Source organism: Somniosus microcephalus, chromosome 19 (genome assembly GCF_052327205.1).
Source record: "Somniosus microcephalus isolate GS21.2 chromosome 19, FLI_Smic_1.0, whole genome shotgun sequence".
NCBI lineage: Eukaryota > Metazoa > Chordata > Chondrichthyes > Squaliformes > Somniosidae > Somniosus > Somniosus microcephalus.
The window spans coordinates 36,332,287-36,351,881 of record NC_141005.1 but is presented as its reverse complement, the minus strand read 5'-3'; the positions used below and the strand labels follow the sequence as shown (position 1 = coordinate 36,351,881).

The 19,595-nt window shown below is 42.8% G+C and overlaps 1 protein-coding gene across 1 annotated transcript in view; it reads right to left on the bottom strand.

The window, feature by feature from the left end:
• Nucleotides 1-19,595, bottom strand: part of tbc1d10ab (TBC1 domain family, member 10Ab) — a 79,791-nt gene that overhangs the window by 11,641 nt on the left and 48,555 nt on the right. Inside the window, exons 3-8 of the mRNA XM_085961553.1 lie at nt 17,757-17,864; nt 15,517-15,623; nt 14,293-14,407; nt 11,467-11,532; nt 8,719-8,908; nt 1,866-2,020 (exon numbers count right to left, since the gene is read on the bottom strand). Coding sequence (XP_085817679.1) covers nt 1,866-2,020; nt 8,719-8,908; nt 11,467-11,532; nt 14,293-14,407; nt 15,517-15,623; nt 17,757-17,864 — 741 coding nt within the window. The remainder of the gene's footprint in view (nt 1-1,865; nt 2,021-8,718; nt 8,909-11,466; nt 11,533-14,292; nt 14,408-15,516; nt 15,624-17,756; nt 17,865-19,595) is intronic.

The following is a 19,595-nucleotide window of genomic DNA, read 5'->3' as shown; positions in this document are numbered from 1 at the left end:
CTTTTCTGTGATTACACAAGGAAAATTTATGAACCACTGAAATATACAGTATAAGAGAATGTTGTAATACTGTCCACTGCAGGAAGTCTTCAGCTATCAACCCTCAAAACAAATTGGCACAACAGCTTACATAGCGTCTTTAACATAGAACAAAACGCCCCAAGGCCCTTCAGAGGCATAACGAAAGCACAAAACCTAGTTTTCAAAATATCTTAATGCACTGTTAATTCTCCAGTATTAACAGCACTGCTGAAATGTACAAAATAAACCACACAATTAAAATGAAGACATTACATGTATGGTTCGGCTATAGACAGGAAATCAGATAGCCCAACCAAACCAGTGCACAAGTGACCCGAATTACAGAACAATGGTCTTAAAATGGTTACGTGATTCGAAAGTGAAAACCCTGCAAATGGGAACCACATTGTTCTGAAGTAATGTGCAACAGAAAGTGCAGGCTCAATCCAGAAATTTCTTGAGAAGCACACAGTCCATCCAGATTCACTCATATCAACTAATCTTTGCCTGCAAAGTTCGATTAAAAAGTACATTTTCCTGATAACTGCATCAGATGTTTAGGTTTACTTTGATTTTTGTAATTAGTCGAGGCATTTCTTTGTTAATCAAGTCAAAAAAAAAATTAGAACTTAATATAGTTTATGGAATATTAAAACATATTAAAATTGTAGCAAAGAATTTAAGTTTCCCTGGTAATATCCATGCTTATCTATCCAGTAGCAGCTAGAGAATCTCCTTCAAAACAGTTCAGCATGGGTTGCAATAGAATGTAACTTGTTCCATCGTCTTGCACTTAGATGGAAAGGCTGTAATTTTGACTGAACCCTTACTTCTCTTCCCGCTCCGTTACCTCTGGAGTCCTCCAATTCTTGGCCCCGTCCTATTTCTCAGCTACATGCAGTCCCTTGGCGACACATTAGATTCCACATATACGCTGATGACACCCAGCTCTACCTCACCACCACCTCTCTCGGCCACTCCACTGTCTGATTTGTCACGCTGCTTGTCCAAATCCAATACTGGATGAGCAGAAGTTTCCTCCCATTAAATATCGGGAAGACCGAAGCTATCGTCTTCGGTCCCCGCCACAAACTTTGTTTCCTAGCCACCAATTCCATCCCCTTCCCTGGCCACTGTGAGGTTAAACCAGACGGTTCACAACCTTGGCATTCTACTTGACCGAGTGGAACATCTGACCCCATATTCTCTCCAACCCTAAGACTGCCTATTTCCACCTCCGTAATATCCACCGTCTCTGACCCTCAGTACATCTGCTGCTGAAACCCTCATCCATGCTTTTGTTGCTTCCAGACATGGCTATTCCAGACACGGCTATTCCAATGCACTCCTGGCCAGCCTCCCACCCTCCGTAAACTTAAGCTCATCCAAAACTCTCTCCAGTGTTGCAACGTCTCACCACCTCTTTCCTCCTTTTAAGACGCTCCTTAATCCTACCTCTTTGACCAAACTTTTGGTCACCTGTCCTAATATCTCCTTCCGTGGCTCGGTGTCAAATTCTATCTAATAACGCTCCTGTGAAGCGCCTTGGGACGTTTCACTATATTAAACACACTATATAAATGCAAATTGTTGTTGTATTACACATGACCAAGGTTGACCAATATCTTTCCCCCTCCCCCATACCAGTGGCCATTTAGCTGCCTTAAATTGGAACACAACAGTTTTGCCAATCTTTCTCTCCTGAAGACTTCTGACTGGATCGCACAAATTTTCAAAAAGAACATGCCACTTCAAGACAGTTCAGCAGGGATTGCAATAGAATGTTACTAGTTCCATCATCATGCATTCAGATGGAAAGGCAGTAATTTTGACCGGACCCTTACCTCTCGCACAAGAAAGCCTTCTTGCATATATCTGGGATCAATGCTGCGAAGTTTTTCCATGGTCTCATATTGGCCCTGACATTTCTTCAGTTTGTCTGATGAGCCAAGAGTATACTTCAGCAGAATGAGGCCAACGCGAAATATCACCTTTACACCTGGGTAGAACAGAAAATGGAAAAACAAATAACAATTGGCCACACTAACATCATCAGGAACAAAATGAAAATTCAGCTTTGTGAACAAGCTTGCAAAGGTCAAACATAATCTGCATTGTGCTAGGGAACTGCCACGTCAAATGAGGAACAGAATTGTTTTCAACCCTGGAACTACTGGCTATTAGTTTAATTTTGTCAAGATAGCTTACAATTTTTGCACCAATGATTGTATTTGAAGCAGATTTTAAAATAATGTTATATCACATGGAGGATGCAGAAAAGAATGTAAAAGAACTACAAAGTTTGTTATTAGAATAATGTAAAAATAATGCTGCAGTTACTAAATGGTTATGGGAGGTATCTTACATAAGAACAAGATGTAGGAGCAGGAGTTGGTCATTTGGCCCCTCGAGCTTGCTCCACCATTCAATAAGATTATGGCTGATCTGATCTTGGCCTCAACTCCACTTCCCTGCCCGCTCCCCATAGCCGTCATTGTTCAAAAATCTGTATCTCAACCTTAAATATATTCAATGACCCAGCCTCCACAGCTCTCTGGGGAAGAGAATTCCAAAGATTCACGACCCTCTGAGAAGAAATTCCTCATTTCCAATTTAAAAGGGTGCCCCCTTATTCTGAAATTATGCCTCCTAGTTCTAGATTCCCCCACCAGGGGAAACATCCTCTCTGCATCTACCCTGTCAAGCCCCTTCAGAATCTTATATGTTTCAATAAGATCCCCTCTCATTCTTCTAAACTCCAATGAGTATAGGCCCAATCTGCTCAACCTTTCTTCATAAGACAACCCCTTCATCTCAGGAATCAACCTCGTGAACCTTCTCTGAACTGCCTCCAATGCAAGTATATCCTTCCTTAAATAAGGAGACCAAAACTGTACACAGTACTCCAGGTGTGGTCTCACCAACGCCTTGTACAGTTGTAACAGGACTTCCCTACTTTTATACTCCATTCCCTTTGCAATAAAGGCCAACATTCCATCTGCCTTCCTAATTACTTACTGCACCGGCATGCTAACTTTGTGATTCATGTACAAGAACCCCCAGATCCCTCTGTACCTCAGCATTTTGTAATCTCTCTCCATTTAAATAATAAATTGTTTTTTTATTTTTCCTACCAAAGTGGATAACCTCGCATTTTCCCACATTAAACTCCATCTGCCAGATTTTTGCCCACTCACTTAGCCTATCTATATCCTTTTGGCGATTCTTTGTGTCCTCCACACAATTTGCGTTCCCACCTATCTTTGTATTATCAGCAAATTTGGCTACATTACATTCAGTCCCTTCATCCAAATCATTAATATAGATTGTAAATAGTTGAGGGCCCAACACCGATCCTTGCGGCACCCCACTAGTTACAGTTTGCCAACCTGAAAATGACCCATTTATCCCGACTGTTTTCTGCTAGTTAGCCAATCCTCTATCCATGCCAATATATTACCCCCAACCTAGTGAGCTCTTATCTTGTGTAGTAACCTTTTACGTGGCACCTCATCAAAAGCCTTCTGGAAATCCAAATACACCACATCTGCTGGTTCCCCGTTATCCACCCTGATCATTACATCCTCAAAGAACTCCAGCAAAATTGTCAAACATGATTTCCCTTTCAGCAAAATTGTCAAACATGATTTCCCTTTCATAAAACCATGCTGACTCTGCTTGACTAGATTATGATTTTCTAAATGTCCTGCTATCACTTTCTTAATGATGGACTCCAGCATTTTCCCCAATGACAGGTGTTAGGCTAACTGGTCGATAGTTGCTTGCTTTCTGTCTCCCTCCTTCCTTAAATAGGGGTGTTACATTTGCAGTTTTCCAGTCCACTGGGACCTCTCCAGAATCCAGGGAGTTTTGGTAGATTACAACCTTTAGAAACATTCATCCAGCTGACCAAGGGCTCAAACTAGAGAGTAAAAAGCACAGCAACAGAAAAATTCTATTCTTAAAATAGACAGTGAACAAAAAAAAACTAATTGCTGAATGCCGAGGCAAAACATTCAAATTGTCAGGATTTCAAATTTTATGAATGATAAGGAGCAAAATAGGATATCAAAATGATCTCATACTGGTAATTTCCAGTTTTTTCAAATAATTTTTATGCCATAAGGTACAAAGTCCTGGAAAACAGAATAGCCGCCCAGATTTTGCAGTGGTAAGGACAGCAATACTGTCAGTGTTGACCATCATTACCCCTCTGCAACTGACCACAACTTCAGGATTTAGCTCATGCGTAGATAAATGGGGAAATCCAGTCAGTCAGTCATTCACTGCTCCATCACAGGCTGCACTATGGAACTCCCCAGAGCTGGCAATCAATTGAAATCACATACAAAGGACAAAAACTTCCCCTTTTAGGATGGAATACCTGTATCGATGTTAAAAAAAAAACCTAAAACTTTAATCCTTGTTGAAAGGTGTAACTGGGCTTTTAATGGCGTACTGACTGCTGAACAACTGTTCTGGCCCTGAAAACTAATTTTATATTTGTGGAATGTCAAATTTTTCCATTAATATGATTAAGAATGACAAGTTTTGAGATATATTTTTTTAAGTTTATGATGATTAAGGTAGTAGCTGAACTATGTATGTCCCAATCTATATTTCGCTCTAAAATTTATAAAAAGTAAATTAGGATCTGTCCATTTTACTTCCTGGTTTGCTGTCTGAGAATTCTTCAATGTGATTGGCTGCTTAGCCAGCTTGATGACATCACTGTTGCTGGATGTTTAGAATTCGCTTGATTTGGCGCCAGAGTCGAACAAAGGTGGGGAGCGCTGAAATTCAAGCCACAGAGATCGCTAGATCTTTATGGGCAACTTTCTTCGAGGTCAGCGGTGAGCGCCGTTGCTTCGCTGCTGACTGCAAATTCCGGGCCATTATTGATTTCCCTTTATCCATGAGTTTATCCAGCTTGGTCTGAATTAATCTGCAAATAGAAGTAGTTTTGGGAAACAACCTCAAGGAAAATGCTACCATTGTGTGGCTTCAGACTCACTTATGGCAGTTATTTTTAATTTTTTTTTAAATCTTGTTTATTTTATAATCATGGTGCTCATCCGTGAGGAATGTAGGTGGTGCTGGGAAATGAGACATTTCACGTTTTGTGCGCTTAGTGTTATTATCCAGCATTCTTGGCCAGTTATAGCATGGTTAATTACAGGGTAAAGCACTCCCAACAATACATCTTGGGCTCATCCTCAGCAGAACACCGCTAATGCAATAATTATATTTTCTATTTCTCATATCAGCTACCCACTGAACTCCAGAGAGACTGGGAATTTAGTGCCAATTAGTGTGGTAAACCACTGTTTGTTATTGTTGTTGTTGCACACTGTTGTGCCTATGCATGCCTCAGCTGACTCCGCCCCTGGCTCCACCCACATGCCCGGGTATAAAGGTGACTGCTCTGCAGCCCCCTGCCCTTTTGGATACCAGGCAACCACGAGAGTCATGCTCTGTTCTTTGCTAATAAAAGCCTGTTAATTAACTCTCTGTCTTTTATGAGGAATTGATAGTGTAAAAAAGGCCACGGGTCTCCCCGCCTGGTTAAGGGTCGCAGCTAGGGCAAAGTCGGATGCGTCGCTCTCCACTTGGAAAGGGATGGACTCATCCACTGCGTGCATTGTGGCCTTCGCAATATCTCTTTTTAATGAGAGTGAAGGCTGCACATGCCTCTGCTGTCAGGGGGAAGGAGGCGGACTTGATGAGGGGTCTGGCTTTGTCCGCATAGTTGGGCACCCACTGAGCATAGTACGAGAAAAACCCTAGGCATCTCTTCAGTGCTTTTTGGCAGTGGGGGAGGGGGAGCTCCATAAGGGGGCGCATTCTGTCGGGGTCGGGGCCGATGACTCCGTTCTCCACTACGCAGCCAAGAATGGCAAGGCGCGTGGTACGAAACATACATTTGTCCTTGTTGTATGTTAGGTTCAGCCGCTGGGCCGTACGGAGGAATTTCTCTAGGTTAACATCATGGTCCTGCTGGTCGTGGCCACAGATGGTGACGTTGTCTAGATAGGGGAAAGTGGCCTGGAGCGCGTTCTGGTCAACCATCCGGTCCATCTCCCGTTGGAAGACTGAAACCCCGTTGGTGACGCCGAAGGGAACTCTGAGGAAGTGGTAGAGACGACCGTCAGCTTCAAAAGCTGTGTACTGACGGTCCTCAGCCCTGATGGGGAGCTGGTGGTATGCCGACTTCAGATCAATCGTCGAGAACACCCGGTATTGTGCTATCTGATTGACCATGTCAGATATGCGGGGGAGTGGGTATGCATCCAACTGGGTGTAGCGATTGATCGTCTGGCTGTAGTCGATAACTAGGCGCTGTTTTCCGCCAGTCTTCACCACCACCACTTGTGCTCGCCATGGGCTGGTGCTACTCTCAATAATCCCTTCCTTCAGGAGTCTCGCTACCTCGGATTTAATGAAACTCCTATCCCCGGCACTGTAATGCCTGCTTTTAGTAGCGATGGGCTTACAGTCGCGGGTGAGGTTAGCGAACAAGGAGCGGGGGGAGACTTTAAGGGTAGAGAGGCTGCAGATGGTGCGCGGCGGGCGATTTAAAAGCTGCTGGCTGCAGACTGAGTGGGGGGAGGGGTCCGCCGTACGCCAATGTGACACTTTTAAGGTGGCACTGAAAATCCAACCCCAGTAGAACGGCAGCGCAGAGATGGGGCAGGACCAGAAGTTTAAAATTTTTGTATTCTGTGCCCCGTACCGAAAGGGTCACCACACAGTAGCCACCGATGTCCGCTGACTGGGCTTTGGAAGCCATAGAGATCCGATGGTGCGTCGGCAGGACCTGGAGAGAGTAACTGCGCACCGTGTCGGGGTGGATAAAACTCTCCGTGCTCCCGCTGTCAAAAAGGCAGGTAGTGGCGCGGCCGTTTACCGTAATGTCCATCATGGACCTGGACAGTTGATGAGGGAGAGATTGGTCCAGCGTCACGGAGGCCAGCGTATGGTTAAGCGAGTCGATGTGGTCGTCAGATGAGGCGGTGGTCGAGTCCGGGTCCCCCGTGATTGAAGTTGGAGGCGTCCAAGATGGCGGACAAAATGGCGGCGCCCATGATCCCGATCCCCACGCGGCTGGGGGAGCCCAAGATGGCGGACAAGATGGCTGCCCCCACGGTTCGCACGCGGCGCTGCTGGCGTTAGCGGTTTTGCCTTTGCAGGCGCTGACATAGTGTCCTTTCTTCCCGCAGCCGGAGCAGGTGGTGTTTTTCGCCGGGCAGCGTGCTCTGGGGTGTTTTGCCTGGCCACAAAAATAACATTTCTGTGCCTTGGACATCGCTGCAGCAGTTGGAGGTGGCAGTCCCATGACCCAAGGTTGCGGTGTCCACGGTGCAGAGCGGTTAGGGGAGAAAGCGTCCATATTCCTATGGGCCGCGTCGAGCGAGAGCGCGAGGGACACTGCCTTTTTCAGGTCTATTTCTCCCTTCTCCAACAGTCTCTGCCGGGAGTAGTCGGACCTTAGACCCGCAACGAAAGCATCTCGGATCAGTCCCTCCGTGTGTGCTGCGGCTGATACTTCTTTGCAATCGCAGCCTCGGCCGAGTATCCGCAGTGCCCGTAGGAAAGCCTCCACCGATTCCCCGGGCTGCTGTCTGCGGGATCTTAAGAGGTGCCTGGCATAGACCGTATTTACCGGGCGTGCGTATTGCCCTTTAAGCAGATCGATAGCCGCCGCGTAGGTCGTCGCGTCCTGGATTAGAGTATAAACTTGGTGGCTCACCTTTGAGGCCAGGATTTTCAGCTTGTTTTCGTCTAGGGTCACAGTTGAGGCTTCCAGGTAAGCCTCGAAGCAACACAGCCATTGTGCTAATTTGGTAGCCGAACCCGCTTCTTGGGGGTCTAGGTCCAGGCATGTTGGTCTGAGGGCTCGCAGCAGCGCCTGCTGCTCAGCGTTTGGCGCCGTCGGTTGATGCAGCTCCTGCTGTTCAACATTTGGACCCGACATTTTGCTTTGCTAATAAAATTGATACACTATCAATTCCTCATAAAAGACAGAGAGTTAATTAACAGGCTTTTATTAGCAAAGAACAGAGCATGCCTCTCGTGGTTGCCTGGTATCCAAAAGGGCAGGGGGCTGCAGAGCAGTCACCTTTATACCCGGGCATGTGGGTGGAGCCAGGGGCGGAGTCAGCTGAGGCATGCATAGGCACAACAGTGTGCAACAACAACAAACAGTGGTTTACCACAATTAGGACAAACTTTTCTGTGGCCTATGCGCTCTACAAATTGGGTTGCGACTGCACAAACTCATCTCACTTCTGCTAATGAAGTCAGCAGCACCTAAAATATCAGTGAAGCAATACACTATATGGCACACATGTAGACACAAATTTAGAACACTAGTAGCACTTCATGATGCTCAACACCATATTACAAGATAGTACATGGGAAAGTATTCAGGACTCCCCAGAGAGTTCCCAATCCTAGCTGTGCAATTGGAAAGATGCATAGCAAAAGCTGGATGCTTAATGAGGAAGGAGAGGAGAAAATTTTCCAAGTCAGGTCAGCCAAGCTGCTTTTATGCACTTCTTAGCAGCCAGGCCATTAAATGCATTTGAGAACTACTGGCTGTCTCCTGTGAGCTTGTATCTCAGCTTCAGCTCTATATCAGATGGATGATGCTAGTGTGAATATAGCCAACAATACAAAATAGTTTTGATTATGTACCTTCACAGAAGAACATGTCCCAAATTCTCAGCACGGACACCCATGGCAAGGTTCTTGAAAATGCGCACATGAACCACTCGGTCATGTAGAGGATGGGGTCAATTTTGTACTTGTTAAGGTGCTTATATGCCACTGGTGAAACCTTGCGCAACAAGGCAAAAAAGATCTCCCCATCCAACTGGATTGCTTCCTGAAGAACAAATCATATAGTTATGAAAGTAAGCTCTATACATTTCATCTGAAAAAAGTTTAGCTTGACACAATTTTATACAGTATTTAAACTATGTAACCTTAGATGGGGTTTCACAGATTTAAATAGTTGTGAAATGCAAAACCAATCTTTGGAATACAGTATAAAAATCAGCACACAACTACGGTTTGTGTTGGTAATGTAGGAGTCACAGATACAGGTCAAGTTTATCCTGATCTGGATGTTTTAAACTCAACATTTGGTAGATACACAATAAACTTGAGTGGTAATTAGTAGCGACGTTGAAAGCAATATTTTAAAATTATCCATAGAAAAGGTTTATTGAAAAGCCCCAACCAGTGTAGTACTGAGCTGTTTAGACCAGAAGGTGCTCCGCTCAATCCTTAGCCCGTTCTAAGTTAGCTGGGGTGCTACAATTGGCTTCGATACTCTAAGATCAAGGAAAGGGAAATTCCAGCTGGAAGCTGCATTGTGAATAGGATCAGGCTCATGTATGATCCCACTTTAGTCAAATCACCTGACCACACTCACTGTTTTCACACATTAACAGACACCTGCGTGAAGTACCAAAGGGCTGCCTACAACTATGGAATTCCATCCCACCTAGAGTCGATGTCTTCAGGAGAGGTGCATAGAAAATGGGAGAAAACATCATTCAGGTGGAATCTTATGAAAGTAATGATGCTGGATGGAATAAAGTACATCAATCAAGATGTCCTGTATAAAACATTTTGATGTAATGAGACTAGACATGTTTCAGCATGTTGTTCTAAAGTCAAAAAATATTGCTTTTACATTCCAGCACAGTCTAGTTTGTAACCCTGTTACTAGTTACAGAAACACACAATGAGGTCATGTACACTGTCCTTCTGCAGTATTGGCAGCTTGCTTAACATGCAAATTTGAGACTCCACATGGATAGATAAAATCCAATAAACCATATCTTGTTAAAGAGCAACAGCAGCAATTTGGCACTTTTCTACAACTAGATACTGCAAGTGTAAAATACTGTACATATCTGTGGAATTTATAAATATCTCATTGGAGGTACTCTTTGGATCCAGGCCAATTTCTTAACAATTAAATATGGCATTTCATTTATAGAGCTTTAGTTGGCAGTGTATTAGATTCACACGAGGGATTCCTACACAATGCCACTTTTGTATAAAACTTAATACACTTTAGCTGGAAGAAAACTTTTGGCAACAGGGGCTAGAATAGCACTGTCTGAGTGCGAAAGGAAATTAAGCTCCCTCACGGTGGAAAACAGCAAAACTGAGTAGCTGCCAAATTAGTAGATAAAGGCAACTGTGTTTAGCAACTAGACTTGGGAAACTAGGTCTCAACTGAACAGTAAAACCTTGTGTGAAGGGGCAAGAAATGTACAATGTCCAAGTGTTTGTAGAAATGGAAGTTTCGAGGTTGAATTCTGTCCTCTGTAGCAGGTTTGTCTATAAGCTTGTACTTGGGGAAGGTACGGAAGAGCCCAAGCTATACTCAACAGGCAAAATACGTATGCATTGCAGCAATATCCTTGATTATACAACTTAAAAATGCAGCCTTGTGGATGTGAAAGTCAATATTATGAAATGTGTTTAACTGAACTATTTAATTGAGACATCATGTACTTAAGATTTTCAAATGTAGGTCTTACTAAAAAACAAAACTGATTTTTAGCCAAAAGGCTGCCTACAACTATGTATTTTTTTTTTAAACCTAGTTATACAATTCTCTAATAAATCAATCTTATTAAATTAAGCCATGCGAATAAAAGCTGCACTTTTTCTTAGAGCCTGTATAGATTGTGACATTTCTGGGGCATCTGAATTACTGACAGATCAGGTGACAGCAATAAATGCTCAAAGCTGAAGTTCACGTCTCTAAATAATGCATCATAGCAGGAATTTTATCAAAATTGGGGAGGGTACTCTGCTGAACTTCCGGCGACAGAGTGGGAGAAGCTCGGAGTAAATTCTCGCCCCTAGTCTATTTCAGTCCAATCAGAAAGGGACAGGGGAGTGAGCATATAAACTGCACCCAAAGCAGAATCGTGCTGCTCCAGTTTCTAATGATGTGAAGCAGAGAATTCAAGTCAAGCAGCACATTATCAGTGAATTGAAACCAAGGGTGACTGGCAGGAAGCAGGTCTTACATGTGTAACTTATTGAGCATATAGTTACTAGTTACTGAATGTCGTAAAATTCATGGTAGCATTGTTGTTCCAGAAGGCAAAATTGTTATTTTTCTTCATGATATGATAAAAATATCCCCGAGAGGCTAGCAAATATACTAAATGAGCTGAGTGAAGGGAGCATCTTTCGACTATATTTCTCATATATTCAGATACATGTAGTCAGTCAGTTACATAGAAAGAGATCTGCACTACTGTGCATAACTACAGAATTCGCACCACTGTTCTCTTGTGCCACCCATTCCCCCCTGCGCACAACCAAAACGCTGTAATTCTGTGGTTGGCATTCCTGATTTCTATTTCTGAAAGTTAATAGTTCCTATCAGTAGAAGGTTTAAAAACTCACCAATCCAGCACTGTAATATCCTGGAAGATATTTCTCACAAATCTGAACCAGGCACCAAAAAGCTTGCTATGAAACACAAAGAAAACAATTAGATCTACTCATGCTCAAGAACAGCAGCAATACTGAAATAAGGGCATTAAATGCAAGATTAGAAAATGATGATATTTGTTGGCATTATCTTTATATTTTTAAATCTATCAAATGAAGATATTTCCTAGGTTAGTGGAATATTCTCCTAGATTGGACTCTGCCAGATCAGCTTTCAGGATTCAGACAAGTGGGGTACACAAAGACTTGGAATTGTGAACCAAGACACTAATGGCAAATTTCTACAGCAGGTTAAATATGCTAATAAAAAAAAGTCAGAAAAAAAATCATTCTACAGCTACTTTTATCATGGCTGATCTGTAACCTAAACTCCATATAGCTACCTTTTCCCTTAATACCTGTGGTTAAGAAAAAATAATCTCAGATTTAAAATTAACAATTGACCTAGCATGAACTGCCTTTTACAGGAGTGTTTCAAACTTCTTCCACCCTTTGTGTGTAGAAGTGCTTCCTAACTTCACTCCTGAAAGGCCTGGCTCTAATTTTTAGACTATGTCCCCTAGCCCTACACTCCCCAACCAGCAGAAATGGTTTCTCTCTATCTACCCTATCAGTTCCCATTAATATCTTGAAAACTTCGATCAAATCACCCCTTATACAACCCTAGTTTGTGTAATCTCTCCTCGTAATTTAACCTTTGGAGTCCAGGTATCATTCTAGTAAATCTACACTACACTCCCTCCAAGGCCAATATAACCTTCCTAAGAGGTGGTGCCCAGAACTGAAGACAGTACTCCAGGCGTGGTCTAGCCAGGGTTCTGTACAGCTGTTTAATTTATTTTTAAAAATTAAATTACTCAGAAATCCTGTTACAAGACGAGGCATACTTTGCCAATTGCAGTGAAAGAATCATGTTGGTGCATGCTGGGCAACACTGCATATGGTCAGACTGGGGCATTCAGGGAATTGCAAGTACAGGAAACTCTTTTTTATCCGGCACCAACGGGACCGGCGTGGTGCCAGTTTATCAAAAAGTCCGGATTACATAGGAGGTATAGTAAAAGGTACGAGAGCTCCATACACAGCAACAAATCCAGGCTTCCCTGTTGCTTAGCAACAGGTGCAGGAACCCGGCCACAAGATCCAAACGTCCCTGTTGCTTAGCAACAGGTGCAGGAACAGGCCACTAATATGAAGTAAAACTTACCTGAACCTACTCCTGAATTTTGCCGGTTAACAGAGATTTCCGGTTATTTAGCTGCCGGTAAATCGAGAGTTTCCTGTATAGCAAACTGAACTGCAGGTGCAAGTTTTTTGGGAGCGGGAGAGACCTCCAAATAAAAGAACCTTAATGAAGGTAATTACAGACAAAAGAATTTTATAGGTAAGTTTCAATCACGTTGTAAAAGATCTATTTTTTGCAGGCGCATCAGAAATGTTAGAAACCTTTTGATCCCATAGTTGTCAGACCATGAAAAGGTAAAAATGGCCGATGAAATCATTGTCCAAAAAAGTATTTCAAGAGCTTTGAATTGCTCTGCCATGATTTTTATTGGGTAAACCTTAGACTAGCAATTGTTGATTTGTTTGCATGTAAAATGTTTAGTAGCTCCTAACTAGTTAATTTTTCATTGAGATATCAATTTACTTGTGAAGCTATAAAATTGCTATTTACTACTGTTTTGTGAATATGAAATTTGAGCAATTGACACCCCCCGCTGGGGGCACAGGCAATTCGCAAACGTTCCTGGGATCTTGTGGGCCCTGGGGAACCAAAGAAGGGAATTTCCCCTTCACACTTTTGACAGGTCTGTCAAAAGTATGAATGGGGATCACTTTAAAAAAAGTTAATTAAATACATTTTTTAAAAATCACATTTAAAATTAGTTAAAATTACATTAAATATTTTAAACAAAAATTTAATTTATTGAAAAAAATTAAGTTTTTTTTGTTTTTTTACAGGGCTAAAAGTAAACTTACTTTTTTTTTACATGTATTTTTAAATTATAAATGATTTTTTTTTTTTATAAACGCTTATGCTTTAACCAGGCGTAAGATTTTTAAAGGTTTTCAGCGGGCGGAGGTCGTGCAGAAAGCGGAACTCTGCCCGCGGAGGCCCTTCTCCCGGCCAGGCGGAGGATCGGTCAAGAGAATTTCTGACAGATCGGAAGTGCCGGTTTTCAGCGCATGCGCTTCACATGCCTGAAACCAGCACTTGCGAGGCTCCTATGGGTGCGTACACACCTCGTACCCACCCGTGGGGGTCGGAAAATCTGGCCCATAAAGTGGCGTGTATGTTCTGCCATCACTGTGTGCAGCCTCATACATGAGGAAACAATGCCACTTATATGTGGTAGCAGAAGGCTGCCACCTGTGGAATTTCACACAAGTATGAATCGCTATTTTCAGGAAAGGGGGAACAAGGAACAATTATTTTTTTTTAAAAACACACTCCTCTCCTCAACCCTTTAAAAGTTTACTTCTTTTCCCAGAGATGTACCAGGCACCATTCCCAGTCAATTAGGTCACGTGCTCAGAGGTTGAGGTTTCTCTGCAAGCAGAGACCAAGACGCACAACAGTAGTGAGGGTCAACTCTACTTCTGATTTTTCCTTCCTCCTTCCCTCCCTGTAGGGAAGTGCGAGCCTCCACTTTGCAACACACACTGCTCTGGAGCTTCCCTATTCTACATACATTTTTAATGGCCAAACATCATTTTCTCCAAATAGACTTTCTGAATTAGTTTCAAGCAATGAGAAAAAATACGCAGTTCAGTTACCTCAGCAGGCATGTGCATTAGAAGGACAGCAGCTATTGGAGCCTGTGCCTGACAGTACCCCTCCTCCGGCCTGTAAATCGTGTATGCTTTTAGAACTCGATAAAGGTCCTGTTGCCTAAAATAAACAAAGAATCAACTGAGTATTGAGGAGACAAAAAGAAACAAGAAAAAAACCATTGCCTTGATATTTAGATCTAGTTTTGGATCTGAACATGCTATTTTCATCTTCCGCTTCCCTCACTGTGAACATTAATAGATTCAGATTTTCTTTTGGATACATGAATGAAATCAACATTAAAGTAGGTGCCACAGCTACTTCTCAGTTACCTCAGGTCTCAATTTATAATCGTCTTTACTTGGTTCCACATAACGATTCCCCACGTTCAACTCTTGAACTCACCTCAAATTTAAGCATTACAATCACATTTCCCATTTTAAAATCAAGTTGGAGAGGGCATTCACACATCAGTACCTTTTAAAAAGTTACTAGTTAACAATAAAATGCTACCTAATTTTTTTGCAGTGTTCATACAGTGTTTCATTAACAGCAAGTATCAATAACACTGGAAGAACTCGCTTGGACGAGTTACTGAACCTTAAAAAGTGTGTGAGGAAGGTGAATTAATGGGACGTCCCGAGATCGTGTAAGGGGGAGATATATATGCAAGTCTTTCTTTCTCGGTCCTGCACTGAAGTGTCTGCTGGGATTATGTGCTCAAATTTCTGAAGTGGGGTTTGAATCCAAACCTTTTTGACTCAGGTGAGAGTACTACCACGGAGCCACAACTGAAATTTAAAGCAGTAAGCTTTAAAAGAAACAAAATATAAAAGGACACTTACAAAATGATTCAGAAATGTAATTATCTACACACAAGTAGTAAGAGTACAATAAAATATTTAAGGGATAAGACACCACCAATACCCGCAAAGCACCTCCTTGTTCTTTATTACAATCTTTTTTCCAGGAGTCTACTGTAAAGTTCTGTATCCTTCTATTTGTTGCAGCTTCAAACAGAGCTGCCCCATCTCACTCCAGCATATCTGCTTACACGAAGTACCACTTCAGATGGATGGATTCAGGGCTTCATGTAGGGGTCATGTAAATAGATCATTTTTATCAAAGCATTTAAAAAAAGAAACTGTTCTACAGGTAACAATACCCTTCCCTTTAACATTGCGCTTTACATTTTTAAAAGGACCGAATACAAAAAACCATGAGCTTACCCGTGGCCTCCTCTAGCAATAAACATCTCATGAAAAGGAAATTGGCGATGCAGGTCCCTTTCTATTACATCAAGCCATGTTGGATCTCCAGGTGACCCATCCATCTCCTAAAGAAAGGAGCAACCATTATACCACCAGACTTCAACATTTTGTTACTTTGATGCAGCATAAAAATGTTTGATAAGCTTTCTAACTGTACCAACTACAACTTAGCACCATAGCAGGATATTGTATAATTAAAATACTTTAACATATACAACTGCACTTAAGCAGCAGACTACTTTACAAGGCCATGCCTATTTTACCATTCCTTTGTTGACGAGCCGGGGGGGGGGGGGGGGGGGGGGGGGTGGGGGGTGGGGGTGAGAAAGATGGAAAGACGGGTGTGTTACGGAGGTGCAAGTAGGCGGTCTTGGTGATGGAGAGGATTTGAAGTCAGAAGCTCAGCTCAGGGTCAAATAGGCCGCAAGTTTGCGATCAGTCTGGTTCAGCCTCAGACAATGGCCAGGGAACGGAAGCAATGTCTTCTCAATGATCAATTGGAGGAAATTTCTGTTCATCCAAAACTAGATGCCGGACAAGCAGCATAACAAATCAGGGGCAGTCAAGGGGATGAGAGGGGTGGTGCCAAGATAGAGCTGGGTGGAACCAGACCATGTGTTTTCGGATGATGTCGCCGAGGGGCAGCATGCAGATAGAACCAAAGTAACCTGCAGCACAGGAGGCCGCCATTTGGCCAGTCGTTCTTGTGCTGAAAGAGCAGTTGTGCTTAGTCCCACACTCCTGCTTTTTGTACCTAACCCTGCAAGTTCCTCATCCTCAAGTACCTGTCCAACCAACTCCCTTTTAAAATTATTTATGGAATCAGCTTCCACCACCTTTTCAAGTAGAGTGTTCCAGATCCCGACAACGTTCAATGAAAAAATGTCACCTCATCTCCCCTATAGATCTTTCGCCAATGATTTTGAATCTATGACCTCTGGTTATTGATCCACTCCCCAAGAGGAAATAGCTTTTCTCTATCTACTCGATCAAAACCTCATCATCTTGAAAACCTCCATTAGGTCACGTCTTAACCTTATCAACTTGCCCTGCCACCTTTAACGATTTGTGTGTATGGATACCACGGTCTCTCTGCTCATCTACACGTCTCAAACTCGTGCCGTTTATAGTAGACCGTCTTTCTAGATTAGCCCTCCTAAACTGTATCACTTCACACGTCTCTGCATTGAACTCCAGCTGCCATGCTTCTGCCCATTTCATCATCCTGAAGTCTACACCTATCCTCATCACTATTTACTACGTTGTCAAGTTTTGTATCATCTGCAAACTTTATAACGCTGCTCCCTACATCAGAGTCTAGGTCGTTTATAAAAAATTGAAAGGGTGAGAAATAGGAGTGACCAAGGATCAATTCTTGGGGGACTCCAGAGGTAACAGTGCAGCAGTGGGAAGAGAAGCCACAGCAGGTGATTTCTCTGGCTACGCCCGGATAACTTGGAATGGAACCAGATGAGGGCAGTCCCAACTAGTTGGACATCGGAGGAGAGGCACGGGAGGAGGATGGTGTGGTCAACCATGTCAAAGGCTGCAGACAGGTCAAGAAGGGGTAGTTTACCATGGTCAGTCACATAAGATGTCATTTGTGACTTTGATATGGGTTGTTTGTACTGTGGTAGGGACAGAAACCTGATTGGAGGGGTTCAAACATGGAGTTATGGTAAAGATGGGCGTGGATTTAGGAGGCGACAACACTTCGAGTAAGGGGGATGACGACAGTAGATTAGGGGGTACAGTACCTGAGGGAAGGCTATTTAAAAAAAAAAGACATCTCATCCATAAAAAGATTATTCTGTTTCAATCCTGAGCTATGCGGAGTTAGCTGAGCTCAGCCAGGGCATGGTAGGTTTAGAGAAGAGGAAGAAAAATAACTAGGGTTCCCATATAGAGCGACCCTCATAGGAAATGCACGTGAAGTGCTTTACTGGTGGATAGTTTGCCAGCACTCACTGCCAAGGATCACATTTGAACAGCAGCCACTTGGACAAGGTACCAGAGGACGAGGCAACTGTGAAACCTTACTCCAGTGAAGGTGTCAAAGACCTCAGGAGGAAAGGGGTGGGTAAAAGGTACTGTAAAACAGAGTGGTGTAAAGTCATCCATTAAGATTTCTTAATAATTTTCAAGAGTGAATATTTTAACAACAGCTGATGTAAATACTTGTTCCTGTTAATACTCACATCAAACTTCCCATGGTTTTGTTCCATTTTTACTTTACTTCCCGACAAATACTGCCAAGCTCGTCCACGCAGTGAGGGCGGAATTCCTTTCTGACATCGTAGTTTTACCTGTGCCATAGAAATAGGAAATGTTAATACACAAACATAATTAAACCCATTAAAGAAAATTAAGTCAGGGATGAGGTTCAGCCCTCTAGTACTTTAGCTCAAACAGACTAGCTTCTAAATATAATGTGAATGCACTCAACATCTTTGACTCTACCTAATCTGGTATTATTTCAAACATTTTATTACCCTTTCAGTAAACTTCCCCCCCGCTCCCCCCCCCCCCCACCCCACCCCCTTCCCCAAGTTCTGTTTTAAGTTTACTTTCCAACAATTTAATTTTATATCTGGTAGTCCTACTAGCTTGACTTACATGGACGTAAATTTCTGCATTCATTTCATCTACTGGTACCATTCAATACTTTACCAAGATCCCCTTTAATCTTCTATTTAGACTGAAGTGCTTAAAGGCCCAAAATTCCTGTGACTTCCAGCCACTTACTGACTTCATCCCAAATCTCGGTCAGAATTATTTGCATATGGGGGGGGGGGGGGGGGTGAAGGGCACACTCACCTTTTGTAGCATTACTGGGGAGCCCACCTCAATAGGGGGAAGGAAAGAGGGGAATTTCCCTGTAGTACTTGCCACAGCATGAGGGGCCATGAACTGCTCAGATAGTTCGAAATTCTGAAGTTGCCACTTTTCCAAATGATTGTTCTGGCATTTGAAACAATTGTGGGTCCCATTTCCGCCAGGATCTAGTCCTGCCACATTAGTATGCCTGAATCATGCCCCCAAAATGAAGCACAACTGCATCATGCAGGCGTACTTAGCGTTGAGGACAATTGATGTGGCTTGTCTTTCTGTTGGACAATGTCACCCTGCCAGCCTCACCTCTTTTGGCGACACCTGCACAGAAGGGGTATGTCCCCACTTCGGGTGGCAATTAGCAACATGAACAAAGGAGCAAATTCCCAGCATAACTAGGTCTTGCCCATCATTTCAACCCACCCACCCACATTGAGGCCTGTAAAAAAGGTACGGTAATAATCATGGGTGATTTTAATGTCCATATTGATTGGACAAATCAAATTGGCCATGGCAGCCTGGAGGAGGAGTTCATAGAGTGCATCCGGGATGTTTTCCTAGAACAGTATGTAATGGAACCAACCAGGGAGCAGGCTATCTTGGAACTGGTACTATGTAATGAGACAGAATTAATAAATGATCTCATAGTAAAGGATCCTCTAGGAAAGAGTGATCATAGCATGGTTTAATTTAAAATTCAGTTGGAGGGTGAGAAAGTTGTATCCCAAACCAGTGTCCTGATCTTAAACAAAGATAATGGCATGAGGGCAGAACTGGCTAAAGTGGACTGGAAAAACAAATTAAAGGTTAAGAAAGTTGAAATGCAGTGGCAGACATTTAAGGAGATATTTCATAACTCTCAACAAAAATATATTCCAGTGAGAAAGAAATATTTTAAGAGAAGGGAGCACCATCCATAGCTAACTAAGGATATAAAGGATGGTATCAAATTGAAAACGAAGGCATACAATGTTGCCAAGATTGGTGGGAGACCAGAGGATTGGGAAATTTTTAAAAACCAGCAAAGGATGACTAAAAAAAATGAATTATGAGAGCAAGCTGGCAAGAAACATTAAAAAAGATAGTAAGAGCTTCTACAGGTATATAAAAAGGAAGAAGGTAGCTAAAGTAAACATTGGTCCCTCAGAAGATGAGACTGGGGAATTAATAATGGGGAACAGGGAAATAGCAGACTCAATAAATAT